Below are 17,445 nucleotides of genomic sequence, written 5' to 3'. Positions count from 1 at the left end.
CATGTACACAAGCACACACACACAGAGGCACACACACCCAATCTTGCCCCCGCCTTTCCCTGTCTCTTGGCACCGGCGCTTTCATCTTCTCCCTCGGGGATTCGAGATGTCGCTGCAGGAAATGCTTGTCCGCCGAGGCAGCAGCAGCAGAGCCCTGTGGCTTTGACAAACCTCATTTAATTGGGAGGAAGCCAGGAGAATTTGAAAGAACTGAAACATCCACGAAACTCCTTTTATCAGGCATAATTTAAACTCCGCATGGAAAAACCCCTATATGTATAAAGAAAAGTCAACTTCCCTCCTGCTGTGAGTACTCCTGGTTTCCCCCGCTAGTGCAGGCAGCCTCCTGCAAGATTCCATCTTTTCATTTTTCTAAAAGTGTCAAAGTAGATTTGGGCTCTGTGACTGGGCGAACAGGGAAGGAATACAGATTGTTCTCTCTGTCTCTCTCACACACACACACATGCACACACACATATACACACATACACACACAACCTTAGATATCCATGCACCACGGCCCCTCTGTTGGTGGCTCTGCTTTTGGGTCAGGCAGGAAAAATCAAAACCCAAGTTTCTAACAACACATCAGTTTGGACAGTGATTGTTTCTTCCTAATCACCTTGCATCAAGCAAAAGCTGGAGCCTAGAAAACTCTGAAGATCCCCAGCAATTCTCAGCATGTGGAATAACAGATCCTAAAGGAGGGCCAATGGGGAAAGTTTCTTTAAGTGGAGAGAAGGGAGTGTGTGTGTGTGTGTGTGTGTGTGTGCATGTGTATGTACATCCAAGCGTGTACACTTGCATGAAGTAATAGAGTTATAAGTCCCAAGTCTGACAGGAGAAAGCTGAAAAGGAACAATCTAGGGGCTTGGACTGGGAAGAGGGGATTGGGATGGGAGTGGCCGGGGAGGAATAGGGCTGAAGTGGGGACAGAGGTACCAGGAAAGGAGTGAGAACTGTGGATCTGCCTGCAATGTCTTTTGTTCCACCCATATGCCTCTCCCCTCCTTCCAAATTCCACTTTAGAGTCACCTCCAGTCTAATCCATCTCATTTGAATTCTTGTTCCTCCAAATAATTGCCTTCAACACACACATAGTCTCTGCACATCTGCAGTTGATTATGCACAGATTTTTAGCTGTTTAGATATGATTTGTGCTGATATGTGTGCGAGGGTGCCCCGTTTCCTCTTCCTCACCCTCTTTTCCTCCCACTTCATAAGAACCTGGAGGCCAAGGACAAGTCTCTTGTTTTCCTCAACTTTTTATAGCACTTATTATGTTCTTGACACTTAATGGCAATTTAGTAAATACTAATGACTGACTCTTTCTACAGGGTTAAGTAAGACATTAACCCCAGTTGTATGATTATGGTTATTTTTGGAGATCCTAAATGACTCACTTTAGTCATAAAACAGAATGCCTCAGCAAGTCCCAAACTAAGCGCTTTGGACTGCTGCAGGACGATGTCCTAGACACAGAGGAGCTGCGTCTGCAAACTCTGGCAAGGCGGACCAGGCTGTTTCCACACCTCTTGGGCAGTAGCTCCTCACCCTGTCCCCATCTTTATCTCACTGCACCCCATCGCCACTCCCCCACGCCCCTTCCAGTGTCCTCATCCCAGTTCCAGCCCTTAGGCCCTCCCCCCGAAGCTTTCTTTTCTCTGGCTTAGGACTTCTAAAACCAACCCTGGCTGCTTCTCTCTCTTCTGTTTTTCCTTCCTGGTAGCTTTGCTTTTCTTGTCTACTTGTCCCTTGTTCCTAAAACTATTTTTAGTTGAATGGTGGATTTTTTTCAAAGAAACCTCACCTAAGGATAGTCCCCCATGACCACTGCCCACATCCTCCTGTAGCCCTTCCTGGCCACAGTCCAAGAAACATGACGGGAGTTCCAACCACATGATCCCTCAGCAGATTTCAGGTTTGGAAGATGACTTCAGGCCCAGGCAGCAAAGGCTGATTCCAGGGTAACTTGTGTTTACAGGAGGTGGGCAGCCTGGGAGGAGGCCTCCCTTCCCCCAGCACCCCACCCCGGCACTGCCTTCTGCAGCTTGCCATTACCAATCAAGAAAGGCCCAGCTCCCTCTCAGGACATATCCGCTTCACCTATCATCTTACTCTCCGCAGAAAAGGAGAAGAGTCTTGTTAGAAACACTGGTGTGGCTTCCTGGCAGATGGTAGCTAAGGCAAACAACTCAGAGACAACGTCCATCTCATCCAATTTCTGAGTGTAAATGTGTACCTGTGAAATGTCTGGACCATTACAAAGAGGTCCTTGTAACCTCTCCCCACCAGTGCTTCAGAGTTTGAGAGAAGCTCATGCAAAACTCAGACAAGATTGGGTCCTATCTTGCTTCTCCCAGGCAAATTGATCTCTAACTTCACTCCTGGAGGTAAATGCTATGATTCTCCGGTGCTGAGGCAAACTACTTAAGACACCAAGACTTACACACACATGCACTCACGCACATGCACACACTCCCTCGCTCACCATCAGGAAGCTGGTACAGCTGAGATGGCAGGGCACTGAAATAATCATGAACAAGTGCTTCCTGGGCGGAGACGCGGTCTCTGGGAAAGCCTTTTAGCATCTGGGAGGCCAGGTCTTCAGCTTCAGGAACCCTGCCCAGCCTGGAAAAGTGGGAGAGAAAAATAGAGTTTCTCCAGCAGCCTCCCTTCTGAAAAACAAAGGGAGAAAAACAAAAAGTAAAGAAAAGGAGATGGCTAGACTTAGATTTTAAGTAGAATTTTCCTGGAATTGCTAAAGTTGATGGCGACTGGAAAAGTAACCCCCATACTAAACTCTTACTGACTGTCCTGTTACTAAGTTGAAGTGGAAAAATCTGCTCATTCTATCACTCAGCTCCCTTGCCCTCCACCGTGTGTCTGGGCACCATGTACACATAAAAGACACAGAAATAGAATTATAAACAGAAATATATAATCAAGGATTCTTTTTGGAGGAACACTGCAGCCCCAACCAAGTAGAAAGGCCTGATTCAAAATACGATCGAACTCTGAGAGGCTGAGGTAGGCAGATCACTTGAGGCCAGGAGTTTGAGACCAGACTGGCCAACATGGCGAAACCCTGTCTCCACTAAAAACATAAAAATTAGCTGGGCGTGGTGGCATGTACCTGTAATCCCAGCTACTCAGGAGGCTGAGGCATGACAATCACTTGCACCTGGGAGGTAGAGGCTGCAGTGAGCTAATATTGCACCACAGCACTCCAGCTTGGGCAACAGAACAAGACTCCGTCTCAAACAAAAAACATGTTCAAGGCTCTGGACTCCAAGGGTGGCAAGCACAGAAATCTGGAGGGGGAAAAGCACAGAATTCTAAAGAGGTGATTCTGGAGGGTGAAGCTTGGGTAGAAAATACACTTGTTTGCAGCATTTCTGAAGCTCACCCAGGCTTATTAGTTAGGAAGCTCTCTTGGTTCCCCTGAGATGGAGCAGAGGAAGAGAGATAATTAAGTACTTAAGTCACAGTAAGGACAAATCCTCAAGTTGATCTTATGTTGAAATATATATCTGGAGATGAGCAAATTCATTTATTGAGCAACTACTATGTGCTAGTAAGTGGTTGGCTTTGGGAGACACAGGACAAGACTGTCTTCTGGCAGCTCAGGTAGAGGAGTCAGATGTTCATCAAATTATCACACAGATGTCTAAGTACAACTGTGAAGAAAAGAATCCTATGGTCTGACTGTTTGTATCTCTCCAAAATTCAAATTTATGTTGAAACCTAATCACCAAAGTGATAGTGTTAGAAAATGGGAACTTTGGGAGGTAATTAGGTTATAAAGGAGGCTTGAGAGAGCCCTTTTGCTCTTTCTGCCCTGTGCAGACACAGTGAGAAGGTGCCATCTGTGAAGCAGAGACCCCTTGCCCAACACCTAAGCTGCTGGCACCTTGGTCTTGGTTTTCCCAGGCTCCAGAGCTGTGAGAAATACATTTCTATTAATTGGCAATCACTCAGTTAAGGTATTTTGTTATAGCAGCCCAGGTATAACATTTTGGTTCCCCTGAGATGGAGCACAGGCAGAGAGATAATTAAGTACCTAAATCACAGTAAGGACAAATCCTCAAGTTGACCTTATTTTAAGGGTTAAGATAGCCTCAATACCTGACCTAGAATGGGAAGAGGTGGTCAGGAAAGGATTTCTTGAGGAAGTGGCATTTGAGCTGAGAGTTGAAGAATGGAGGGCAGGAAAGAGGCAGGCCTTGCCTGACAGGGATCTGTGGTACCTACACAGACCCTAGAGTGGGAGGGAGAAGCCAGAGTTTTAAGAAGGGAATCAAGGCCAGTTGGCTGGCCCAGGACAAAAATGGGGAGAGAGGCATGACATGAAGCTGGGGAGGGTGGCTTGTGGGTCTTCATGTTTCCCATTTACTTACAATGCTTGAAAGTCTTTGCTCATCTAATGCCAATCATTTATGTACACCCAACTCCACAACCCACACATAGGTTTATAACTGGAAAGGCACAAGAGGGAAAACTGTGCATATCCCAGAGGGCAGCTGATCATGGGACTGATGTCTGACATTCAGAATTAAGTTGTATGGCCACGAGACACCACAGCAAATCCCCAATTAAGCAGACATAGATGGGCTTACTTAATGTCAAATACACCTACTGACTTAAAGCAAGAAAGATCAGATATTCTTTCCCTTCCAGGTGCCATGATGCAGAGATGCTGGAAGTCTTGGCCCAGAATTCTAATTTACCTAATTTTTGCATAAGATTTGCATTAAAAAATTTGAGCTATTTGATTCCCAAGACATGAAACTGTTTCTGCAAACAGATAACTACCTTCAAACTCAGGAATAATTGCTTCATAGGCAAGATAGAGAAGAAATTTGCAAATTTCCAAATCCTTGCAAATTTCCAGGCCAGTTAGGAGAAAAAGGAATTGGGTAGAAATCTACTCATTTGCTGTGGCCTGAAGAAGGACTGGCAGATATGTTCCTCATCCAGGGTATCCTGTCCAGGCAGAGGTTTTTTAGGGCCCATGAAATGGAGGTTTGGAAGAGGAATGTTAGTACAAATCACTAGAGCCTAGGATCTGTCTGGAAGGAGACTCAGGGGAAATCTCATGAACAAATTTTAGCTGGTCCACCCACACTATTGGGTAGTGAGGTGAAGTTTGTGCCAAAATTGAGCCCCGAATCCACTTTCTGCAGGCTTCATGCTTTCTGGTTAAATATGAACTTCTGAACATGGGGAGGGCGGGTAGGTGGTGGGGAGCAATGCCTCTCTCAACTTCCACCTCCACAGTCCCACCCCAATCAGCGATTTGTTCTCTCGAATACTCCCCCAACATTAACCCACAACAGATGGCTCCTGAACTGCCCTGTAGTGGGGGCTGAGGGGCTGCAGTCTGATTGGACAGGGAAGGCTGGGAGACCTGTTTTAAACTTGTGTTAGCATGGCAGGCGTATTGTTTTTACTTAGACTGTGTTTGTGTAGAGTGTCTGGGAAGCCAAGAAAGGCTAATGGAGTTTACAGGGGTATTAGGGGCACCCCTTTTCTTATAAGAACAGGTTATTTGGCCAGAGCTGTGCCTCATGTCTGTTATCCCAACGCTTTCGGAGGCTGAGGTGGGAGGATCACTTGAGCCCAGGAGTTCAAGACCAGCCTGGGCAACATGGTGAAAACCATCTCTACCAGAAAATACAAAAATTAGCCAGGTGTGGTAGCATGCACCTGTAGTCCCAGCTACTCAGGGGGCTGAGGCGGGAGAATCACCTGAGCCCAGGAGGTCGAGGCTGCAGTGAGCCATGATCGTACCACTAGCCTGGGTGACAGAACTAGACCCTGTCTCAAAAAAATAAAATAAGAACAGGTTTTTGTTTTTGTTTTTTTTAAACCAGGTGAATGAATAAAAGAAGGGTAGGTACTAATTAGTGCAAGGACCTCTTTTTTAGGATTTTCCATTTCAACCAACAGAACCTACCCTCACCCTCCCCACAGGGTTGTTTCAGGGCTTCTGGTAGTTTCTGGACTTGTTCCAGTCTCACAGCCTCTGAACTATGACTGCTGCACTTTGCTTCTCCTTCTCCTTTGCCGGTAGAGGTGGTCACCAGCGCAAAGTGGGCAAGTGAAGACTCTTCCTCCTAGCAGCCAAGTGTGTGTCGGTCTCCCCTGTACAAGCCAACTCCACCCCACATGAACACAAACCTTCACTGGCAGCACTGGTAGCAAGACCATTAGGATCTGGGCCTTTGGCAAGTGCCCCAGTAATCGCCACCTTGCTATTGCACATTGAGCTCTTTTTGCAAGGCTGAGGAAAGAGTCCCGGGAAAACAAATGTTACTTTTTGGGTACAAATGTTGATTTACTGACATCTTCCGTGTTTGTATCATTATGCTTTTTCCTGTCACCTATGGCCTTGCTTGCTACCAATTGCCTTTACTGTCATAGTTGTACATGTGGCCACCACCTCTAACTCCCGCTGGAACAATTATCCACTGGTTACAACCCCTACTTTAAAAATAAACATTGGCATAAAAAAATGAACATCACAAATGTTAATTTGCCTACCAGCACCTTTCCAAGGTAAATGTGAATTCATACTCTTAGGTTTGTGATGTTAACTACCAAACATGACAGGAGTATCTTGCAGAGGTAGGAAAACCCCCCGCCCAATTAATGAGAATCTGCTATTAAAGGTAAAGAATCCTGTGATAAATCAGTCCTTCTAGTAACATTTCAAGAGGTGAGAAGTGTTCCAATGCCAAAATAATTCATACTTATTGTAGAGCACTTAGAAAATGCAAAGAAGGAAAATTACGACTAGCCCATCACTCTGAGATAATCCTCTGATACTCAAAGATAATCACCATTGCTTGAGGTCTTCGTTTTCTTCAGTCCTTTGCTTTTAGACAGGTATAGTTTTTGTTTTACAAAAAAATGGGATCATACTATACATGCTCTTATAACCTACTTTTTCCATTGAACTACCTTGATCATCTTCCCATAACTTTGAATCACTTTCTAGGACATTATTTTACTGGCTGTTATCGTTCGATTATGTAGGCATATCATAATTTACAGAGCTAGACTCCTATCTGAGTTGTTTCCTTTATTGTTGGGATGGAGGTAGTACTATTAAAATCACGCTGTAACAAATATTCTCAAAGAGAAATCTTTGTGGGTTTGTGTATATTTCCTTAGGATACATTCTTAGAATTGATGTTCGGTTGAAGGATATATACAACGTGTTAAAGTATTTGATTCATACTATCAGCTAGAAGAGCTGTAGATTCATACTATCAGCTAGAAGAGCTGTACCAATTTCCATTTCTGCCAGCAGCCTAAGAGCATGCTCATCCCTGTGGGCAAGGATAATAAATTCATTCCAACCCACCTGAATTGCCACAGGCCCCATTGCTTATAAAAGTCATAAAAATAATTAAAATTGTGTATCAATCCTAAAAGATGTGCTGGGGGCCAGGACAGCTACATGTAATCTTAAAAGTCCAGAATAGAAACACAAACAATAAGAAAAAATGAAAATTGAGTTTTGTGACTCTGTAAAACACCATCTACTAACCCATCACTCCATACTTCTAAAATCTGGTTGTTCTCAGGGGTCTGGGACAGCAGTTTTGATTTCCTAGCACAGCCTGGCTCTGAGTATAAAAGTCTCCCACCCACAGCACTGCCACTGACCTCCGAGGTGCAGGACAGGCTGGTCAGTATGAGCTCAACTGGGTTCTTTGGTTTTCCCCCTAGACCTACAGGAAGAGGAACAGGGCAGGGATAGAGTAGTCACTTTTTAAATGTTCTCAGTTTGGGATGCAGTAGATGCCCACAGTCAGAAATACATGCAATACTAGGAAGAAACATTGCAGAAGCTGTCCTACAATTTGCCAATCAATCTAAAAAGTGAGTGCGTACCTACTAGGCCCACATTAAGGAGATCACCATCAAACCTCAAGCAAGCCCTGGGGATTCATTTACAGGCCTGTGAATGGTTCCATTGCACCTCTGAAGGGATTGTGTAGAAAAGCCAGTGACACTTCGGCTGCTTGTTACTTGCCACATCTGCAACCTGATTCAACAGCCAAATCCACAGAGACCTGGGTACCGGATGAATCCTGGCTCTACCACTCACTTAGTTGGACTACCTTGGCCAAGTTACTTAACTTCTCTCAGCCTCAGTTTCCTCCTCTTTGACCTGGGAATGATATTTGTAAGGATTAAATATAATAATATATGTAGCACCCTGCTAGGTACATAGTATATATCCCATCTAATATTAACCCTTTCACAGAGCCCTTCCAAGAGCCAAGAATTTTCCCATGTGATAATCCAGGCTAACGCTGCCAATGGAATTTTCCATGATGATGGAGATATTCTATTTTTGCTCTGTCCAATATCATAGTCACTACTCCAATGTGGCTACTGAATCCTTGGAATGCAGCTAGTGCAACAGAATGGAATTTTAAACTTAAGTAAATTAAAAAGTTAAATAGCCACATGTGGCTAATGGCTACTGTATTAGACAACATATCTCTAAACACCCCTAAACATTACTTCCCCCCCACTTTTTTTTTTTTGAGACGGAGTCTCACTCTGTCTCCCAGGCTGGAATGCAGTGGCACGATCTCAGCTCACTGCAACCTCCGCCTCCCGGGTTCAAGCGATTCTCATGCCTCAGCCTCCCGAGTAGCTCGGACTACAGGCACATGCCACCACGCTCAGCTAATTGTTTGTATTTTTAGTAGAGATGGGGTTTTGCCATGTTGGCCAGGCTGGTCTTGAACTCCTGACCTCAGGTGATCTGCCCACCTCATCCTCCCAAAATGCTGGGATTACAGGCGTAAGCCACTGGGCCCAGCCTAGACATTACTTCCTGTGTTAAAGATCTGAGCAGAGAAGCCAGAAGTCTGAGAAAAGGTGAATACATATTGCTAGGGGACAAGGGAAGGCGCAGAGGCCATGGGTGCTATATCGTCAGAAAAGCCAGAGAGATATTCAGAGAATTCAAGCCTTGCTCAGCCCTCGAAAGAAAGGCTGGTGGGGTGATAGCAGGAGGCTAGTGAACTATCTTCTGCCATGGGACAGGGGCAGCTGCAGCAGCAGCAGCATGGAGTATTAAGATGGTTCTCAGGTTGAGAGTTGCCATTTACTTTGGAAGCTGACAGTGACATGAAAGAAAGCCACGGGGTGTGCTAAAATCCACATTTCTCCAGGTAGAGGGGAAGGAGCCTGACTATACTGCACATCTTGAATGAAGTGATAAACAGTAGTTCCCTAGAACCTGTCTCCAAAAGGTTTCAGGTTATACAGTGCTGTTGAAAATAAGAGTGGAGGGTGCAGATGTCCTGGAGATACCTGTCCCTCCCAATGAAAGATCTCTGGTAGTCCATAATTCTATGTTCCTAATCTATTTTACTCTTTGTACCCTGATATTTTATTCTACGTGGAGGCTTTTTAAAGGAAATGAACAGTAAGAGTGAAGAATTCAAACAACTTTTGGTTAAGTTAAATTCTACCATATTTTCAGGGAAAAACAATGTTCGAGTGTTCAGTCAGGATCTTGGCCAGTGAAACTCTTCCACTTCTCCCCACCTGCAAGAGTGTGTTTTTCTTTGACATTTGAGCTCGTTTCCCCTGTCTCTGATGTTTTCCTCATTGCCCTTTTTGCCTCCTCACTGAAGCAAAAAGAACAGAGCCTCGGCTAATTACTCTCAGATCAAATAATACTGGTTATTGTAATTGGTCATTGTCCGAAAACACTGAGTTCTTCTTAGCCCGGAGGTTGCCTGGCACAGCTTAGTTAGCTAACTATTCCCGGAATGTCTCTATTATCTGTTTTACTTTGCAAAAGAAACTAGGGATTTGTTGAAAGCTGGTAATAAAAGTCTGCCCTGGTCTGAGCCGAGACTGCGTAGAGAGGGCCTGGGAAAGCATGACCCCCATGAATCAAGTTGCCCCCCCTCCAATAGCCACTCAATGATGTTATTTGGTTTCTCTGTGTCAGAGAATAATAAACCCACTAGGTTTTCTTGCAGACCAACACTCCCTCGTTCTCAGGGCCTGGGGCATGGCTGAGGGACACAAAACAATTTTAATGACCAAACTCACTGAAAGTAAAATGGTTCATAGAGAAAAACTAACAGACTCTCAGGGGTCTGGCGCTCCCAGAGGCATCTTCCTACAGCTTAGAGCCCCCACATGGAAGTGCTCGGGGGCTGCTGTTCAGTGGACTGAGATCCAGGGAAATGTCTCTCCAATCCTGCTTAAAGATCCCTTAAAGATCCCTTCCTGAGGTAGTACTCACCTGTTCCAGACAATGTGAAGGCTTCGAGGCGTAGGCAGTGGGAACCATTCTGGGAAGCATACAGAGGGCGTTAAAAAATAAAATCAACCCGAAAACCCTGTTGCCAAATATACTGTTAAAATTCTAAAGGCTCTTCTTGGCTTGGTTTAAAAAAATGATTCAAGTATCAGGTAGGCTAATGTGATTTTTAAAGCCTCATCTCCTGCTGAATTTTTATGATTTGGTGAAAGGTCACTACTATGGGTTGAATTATGTGCTCCCAAAATTCACATGTTGAAGTCCTAACCCCACCTACTTTAGAATATGATCTTATATGGAAATAGGGTCATTGTAGATGTAATTAGTTAAGATGTAAAGCATTAGGGTGGGCCCTAATGCAATTTGACTCACATCCTCCTAAAAAGGCAAAATGTGGACCCAGAAATAGACGTGCATCAGAGAAGGTGAGGTGAAGAGACTCAAGGAGAAGACGACCATCAACAAGCCAAGGAGAGGGACCTGGGACAAATTCTCCCTCACATCCCTCCCACGGAACCAACCCTGCCAACACCTCAATTTCAGACTTCCCAGTCTCCAGAACTGTAAGACAATAAATTTCTGTTGCTTAAGCCACCCAGTTTGTGACTTTGTTACAGCAACTCCAGCAAACTAATACAGTCAACATATTCAGTAAAGTCAACAAACATTTGTTTAACATACACTGTGTGCAGAGCATGTACCAAGTGCTGGGAAGAATACAAAACAGATCAAAAGAAACCCCACTACCTCTGCAGAGCTTACAATTCATTTGGGAGAACAAGTATACGCGCGTGAAATGTGATGAATAATGAGGCAGTCTTAAACACTCAAAAGTGGTTAAAAAAAAAAAAAGTCAGGGGAGCCAGGCTTGGTGGCTCTTGCCTATAATCCCAGCACTTTGGGAGGCTCAGGCTGGAGGATTAGTTGAGACCAGGAGTTCAAGACCAACTTGGACAACATAGTGAGACCTGTCCCTACAACAACTGAGCCTGGTGGCATGTGTTTATAGTCCCAGCTACTTGAAAGGGTGAACTGGGAGGATCACCTGAGCCTAGGAGGTTGAGGCTGCAGTGAGCCGTGATTGTGCCACTGCACTCCAGCCTGGGAGACAGAGCAAGACCCTGTCTCAAAAAAAAAAATAAAAATAAAAAATAAAAAAGTAAGGGGAGCTAATTTTATATGTCACTTGTGGTAAAAATGGAAGTGAATCCTGGCTTGAATATTCCGAAATAGGTGATAATAAAAATTGGAGCACTCTATAACATTTATATTTGGGTGTATGTGTTTCCATGATTCTTAGTATTGATACCATTTAACCCAAACAAAAACCATCCTAAAAGGGAATGATTTCTCATCCACTCAAGAAATACTAACTGAATGCTTCTTGTATCTAAGGGCTGTAAGAGGAGCTGCAGGAGAGGCAAGCTGATGGATGCTCTTTATCAAATTTCCTTTATTGTCCACTCCAAATTGAGAAAATAATATTTCAACTCTCATTCAAAATGGTATTTCTGCCTTATATTTTTCTTAGGCCTGAAATGTAATTATTTTGTTTGTTAGTTTGTTTAGAGACAGGATCTCACCCAGGCTGGTGAGTACACTGGCATGATCATGGCTCATTGCAGCCTGGAACTCCTGGCCTCAAGTGGTCCTCCCACCTCAGCCTCTGGAGTAGCTGGGATGACAGGCATACACCACCACATCTGTTTTTTTTGTTTTGTTTTGTTTTGTTTTTTAATTTATTTAGAGATGGGAATCTCACTTTTTTTTTTGTCCAGGCTGGTCTTGAACTCCTGGCCTCAAGTGTTCCTCCCACCTTAGCCTCCCAAAGTGCTCGGATTACAGGCATGAGCCAACGTTCCCAACCATTATTTTGGTTTTAAAAATCTCTTCCTCCAGTTCCTATATAAATGGAATAAACCAAGGCTGTTCATCACAACAAAGAATTTAATCATGGTTGGGCAAAAATTAATTTGATAATACTCATCTGTTCATGTTGGTATGCACATAGATCTGGAAGACTACTCACTAGATAGTGGTGGTGGTTACAGGGGCTTACCCTTTTTCCTTCTTTGCCCATTTTCTCAGACATTTTTGAAATAAAGCATATACAATATTATTTTGTAATTTCAAAAGGAAGTTCAATGAAAATTTGAATTCATAGTGCTAAGACTTGTAGAGTGAAAGGAGTGATCAAAGAAAGTGACTTCAGCTGAGTTTTCAAGGTCAGGTGCAATCAAATGTGGACCTCTCTGCTGGCATTTTATAGTCCCAGGTGGGCACTAAGAGAAGCACTTGTCTACACAGGTTATTTACTCTCTGTTCAGTTGATTTTGCCTAAGTTCAAAATAACCAGTAAAGATAAGAATATCTGGCATTTGTTTAGTATGTTTCTCTTCAAACCACTTTCTGCTGCCTATTTACAGCTCTTCCCTGGCCAAACAAAATCGAAATATTTGCTCATTCTGTCATCTCCCAATTTAAATCAACAAAATGAAATCCATTTCCATCCTTTCCCATTTTCTATTTTTCCCTTCTGAGAGGTCTATGTGCTGTGTTTTTGGCCTTCAATATTTTAATACTCTTTCTAACTTGAGTGGGGTTCTTGTGGCACGTGGGTTGGGGGTTAGCTGACTTAGGGTTTCAATACAGACTCTGCTGCTTCAGTTTTGCTGAGACCTCATGTAAGATACTTTGACCATCCATGGCAACCCTCAGTTTTCTTTCTTTTTTTTCTGATTTTTTTAATTTAATTTTTTTCATTGTTGTACTTTAAGTTCTAGGGTACAGGTGCACAACCTGCAGGTTTGTTACACAGGTATACATGAGCCATGTTGGTTTGCTGCTCCCATTAACTCATCATTTACATTAGCTATTTCTCCTAATGCTATCCCTCCCCCTGCCCCCCACCCCACGACAGGCCCCGGTGTGTGATGTTCCCCGCCCTGTGTTCAAGTGTTCTCATTGTTCAATTCCCACCTGTGAGTGAGAACATGCGGTGTTTAGTTTTCTGTCCTTGCGATAGTTTGCTCAGAATGATGGTTTCCAGCTGCATCCATGTCCCTGCAAATGACATGAACTCATCCTTTTTATGGCTGCATAGTATTCCATGGTGTATATGTGCCACATTTTCTTAATCCAGTCTATCATTGATGGACATTTGAGTTGGTTCCAAGTCTTTGCTATTGTGAATAGTGTCACAATAAATATACATGTGCATGTGTCTTTATAATAGCATGATTTATAATCCTTTGGGTATATGCCCAGTAATGGGATCGCTGGGTCAAATGGTATTTCTAGTTCTAGATCCTTGAGGAATCACCACACTGTCTTCCACAATGGTTGAACTAGTTTACACTCCCACCAACAGTGTATAAGCATTCCTATTTCTCCACATCCTCTCCAGCATTTGTTGTTTCCTGACTTTTTAATGATTGCCATTCTAACTGGTGTGAGATGGTATCTCATTGTGGTTTTGATTTGCATTTCTCTGATGACCAGTGATGATGAACATTTTTGTGTGTGTCTGTTGGCTGCATAAATGTCTTCTTTTGAGAAGTGTCTGTTCATATCCTTTGCCTACTTTTTGATGGTTTTTTTTTTTTTTTGTAAATTAAGTTCTTTGCAGATTCTGGATATTAGCTCTTTGTCAGATGGGTAGATTGCAAAAATTTTCTCACATTCTGTAGGGGCAAGCCTCAGTTTTCTCAATGCAAATTGAAGGTGGTATTCACCTGAAGCGAACCAATGAAATAATGAGTGCAAAATGCCTGCTCTGGACCATTAAACAAAATAAATCCTATCTGCTTTTCCTTCCTCTTTCCCTTCCTCTGAAAAGTTATGGGCAGTATAAACAATGCGTGGCCAGGCACTTGGACCCAGGACCCGGGTGAACCCACACTATGCTTCTTACCAGCTGTGTGACCAGAAGATATTGCTTAACCTCACTGGGCCTCAGTTTTCCCACCTGCAGAAGAGGGATAGTAATAGTTTCTACTGCATAGGGTTGTGAAAGTAGCATAGTAAATGTAATATAAAAATTTCTTCACTCTTTGTCTCTTTTTTTCCTGCTTCTCTCCCTTTCTGACATAACATCCCTCTCTCTCCCACTCAGGTGTTTCTGCCTTATTGTTAGTTCTCCTTGGAAACCTCCTCTAAATGTCTTCTACTAAAATTCTAACTTGCTCCAAGCCCCAGTTCCTCTAAGTCTGACTTGATTTCTTCTGAGTCCTCAGTGTGGGTCAGTGCTGTGTTTCTTAGCTTGGTAGTATGGTAACATGAACACAAGCCCAAGCTCAAGTCTCCTTTTTGCCACTTACGAGCTTTGAGACTTTAGGGAAATTGCTTAGCCTCTCTGGTTAAATAATTGAGAAGTTTCCAAATCTGTAAAGTGGGAATCATTTTCCAGTTGCTGGGAGAATTACAAAAGATTAAGCACGTGGCCAGTCGTAGGGGCTCAGTAAGTGTTAATCTTATTCCTTTTCTTCTTTTGGTTCTGACCTCTCATTTTGGAGAGGTAGGTTCTCAAAGGGAGCTGCATACTGGCATCGTCTGGAAATCTTTACGAGAAAGGAAGCCCTGAGGTTTGACTCAACTAGCCTGGGAAGGGTCCAGACATTGGTTACTTATTGTACTGTTATTATGAGTTTCTTTTGGTTTTTGAAAGAGGTTCTCATTCTGTTGCCCAGGCTGGAGTGCAATGGCATGAGCATGATCACAGCTCACTGCATCCTTGACCTCCCGGTCTCAAGCCATTCTCCTGCCTCAGCCTCCTGAGTAGCTGGGATCATAAGTGCACACCACCACTTCTGGCTAATTTTTAAAATTTTCTGTAGAGATGGGGTCTCCCTATGTTGCCCAGGATGGTCTCAAACTCCAGTTTCCAGCAATCCTCCAGCCCCAGCCTCCCAAAGTGTTAGGATTACAGGCATGAGCCACCATGCCTGGGCGGTTATTATGTCTTCAATGGTCTCCAGAATTTTCCAGTGAGGAGCTAAGGCAGAGGACCTTTGGTCTAGCAAAGAGGGCAGGGTCTATCACTCACCAGCAACTCAACAAACACTTCTCTGAGGCTCATTTCCTCATCTGTAACAACTCAAATGAGGTTGTTGTAAGAATTTAATTAATCAATATATATACATGTTGCAGAACACAGTGTCTGACACATACTTAATATGTTTGTTCAGGGCTGTGAGAGAGGAAGCATGACAAGGGAAAATTCAGTTCTCGTAAATTCTGCCAGAAAAGGATGACCTGTAATAGTTGCCCCAGGACCCCAGGAGTAACAACATTTTGTACTTGAGTCCATGTTTGGGGTAGAAGGATTGTGCTGACGCCCCTCTCACCTCTATTTTGTAGCTACATTAGCTGAGACAGGAATGGATGTGTCCGGGTCAGTCAGGGAGCTGCTATTAAGCAGAAGCAAAGCCCATCGCCTGTTTGTGGCCTGCCCTCCCACTCAGGCAGATAACCTGAGGCTGAATGACCTTGCCTCTCTCCCATTGATTTTTCCCAGTAGGTAAGCTGTGAGTGATCAGTGAGAGAATGATCCACAAACAGATAGGCATTTCACACAGCACCATTTCAAGAGGAGTCTGGTTTCTCTGGCTTCAATAGCCTCTAAAAATAATAGGTCTGGAGGTAGCTTGTTTCCCTTCTCCTTCCAAAGACAAGAGTAAATCATTAGACCTGATTTTTCTCCTTCTCATCCCTCTGCAGTTCTCTCTAAAAACAGTTCTCATTTGAGTTCAATTGGAATTCGAGGCAGGAAAGGCAAAGTTGCAAAAGGAAAGTAATAAAGCAGAGCATTTAAATTTCCAAACTAAGTGGAGTGAAATCAAAATGAGGGCAGAACTATTGCTACCATAGTAAAAATAGTCCATTTTTCATAAATATTTAATAAAGCTCATTTCACAACGGAATTCAAATCTGGTAACCTTAGTCAACAGAGATTTGTTGATTGATTTAGTAAAACATGACTGCACCATTCTGAGTCTCAGCTCAAGGTAAAACATTTTCTAGTTACTATAGTCTTGCCACAATCACCCTAAGGTTATCTTATAGTGCTGTCTACTGAACTACACCTCTGGAATTTCCTGAATACAATGCATTCTTGAGATACCGTATATTTAAATAGTTGATAATGTTGTTAGCCTTATTTCACTATCTGAAGCAGTAACTTGAAAACTGCACTGCCAAAATCTGTAACTCTTTTTCTCCTACATGCCCTTCACCCTCACCCCAAACACACACACACACACACACACATTCACTCATGCCCTCACAACTGTTTGCTTCACTCTTCCTCAGGTAGCTGGCTTGGAAGTTTCTCTAGTATTTGGCTCAAGGCTTCCCAAGCTTTTTTTTTTTTTTTTTTTTTTTTGAGATGGAATCTTGCTCTGTCGCCCAGGCTGGAGTGCAGTGGCACGATCTTGGCTCACTTCAACTTCTGCCTCCCAGGTTCAAGAGATTCTCCTGCCTCAGCCTCCCGAGTAGCTGGAACTATAGGCACACACCACCACACCTGGCTAATTTTTGTATTTTTAGTAGAGATGGGGTTTCATCATGTTGGCCAGGCTGGTCTTGAACTGCTAACCTCAGGTGATCCACCCACCTCGGCCTCCCAAAATGCTGGGATTAAAGGCGTGAGCCACTGCACCTGGCCCTTCCCAAGCTTTAGAGTCCCCTTTGAGCATCATCAGGATGCTCTAAAAGCCAGTGTCCTCACTGAGGGTGCTCCTTGGCATTGTTCAACCTTGGTCCTCCAACTCATATTTGTAGCGTATCACTTTTCTAATTGTGAATCAAAACTTTCTGTGGATTCTGAGAAAATATCCCATCCGCTAAAGCCTGTTCCTGAGGTCTCTGTAAAGGAAGGAGAGACCAGGCCTTGCTCCTGGTGGATGGAGAAGGTGGAGGGAATGGGCATAGTCAGGACTCTCCCCTCTCTTAGAGGCAGGGCTATGACTGAACTCTGTCTACCCCAACAAATGATTTTTGACCTATGGCTTGATCATGCTTTTCAGTGAGTGTTGTATTTAATGAGGCATCATTTGACATTGACCACTCCTTGTAGTCTCCACAAATATTGAAGGGCCACCACATGCAGCCAATGAGCTCAGCATTGAGAATAC

At 43.7% G+C, this 17,445-nt stretch overlaps 1 protein-coding gene across 3 annotated transcripts in view; it reads right to left on the bottom strand.

Annotated features, from left to right (window-relative positions):
• CDK15 (cyclin dependent kinase 15) overlaps positions 1-17,445 on the bottom strand; it is an 87,185-nt gene that overhangs the window by 10,833 nt on the left and 58,907 nt on the right. For all 3 annotated transcript variants that reach the window (XR_010129674.1, XM_004033061.4, XM_063695097.1), the window contains exons 11-12: positions 10,295-10,343; positions 2,492-2,631 (exon numbers count right to left, since the gene is read on the bottom strand). Coding sequence is in view for 2 of the 3 variants with exons in the window: in XM_004033061.4 (XP_004033109.2) it covers positions 2,492-2,631; positions 10,295-10,343 (189 nt within the window). In the remaining variant the exon portion in view is untranslated. The remainder of the gene's footprint in view (positions 1-2,491; positions 2,632-10,294; positions 10,344-17,445) is intronic.

The sequence above is a fragment of the Gorilla gorilla genome, chromosome 11, assembly GCF_029281585.2.
Source record: "Gorilla gorilla gorilla isolate KB3781 chromosome 11, NHGRI_mGorGor1-v2.1_pri, whole genome shotgun sequence".
In the NCBI taxonomy this organism is placed as follows: Eukaryota; Metazoa; Chordata; class Mammalia; order Primates; family Hominidae; genus Gorilla; species Gorilla gorilla.
This window is presented reverse-complemented; position numbering and strand designations above follow the sequence as displayed.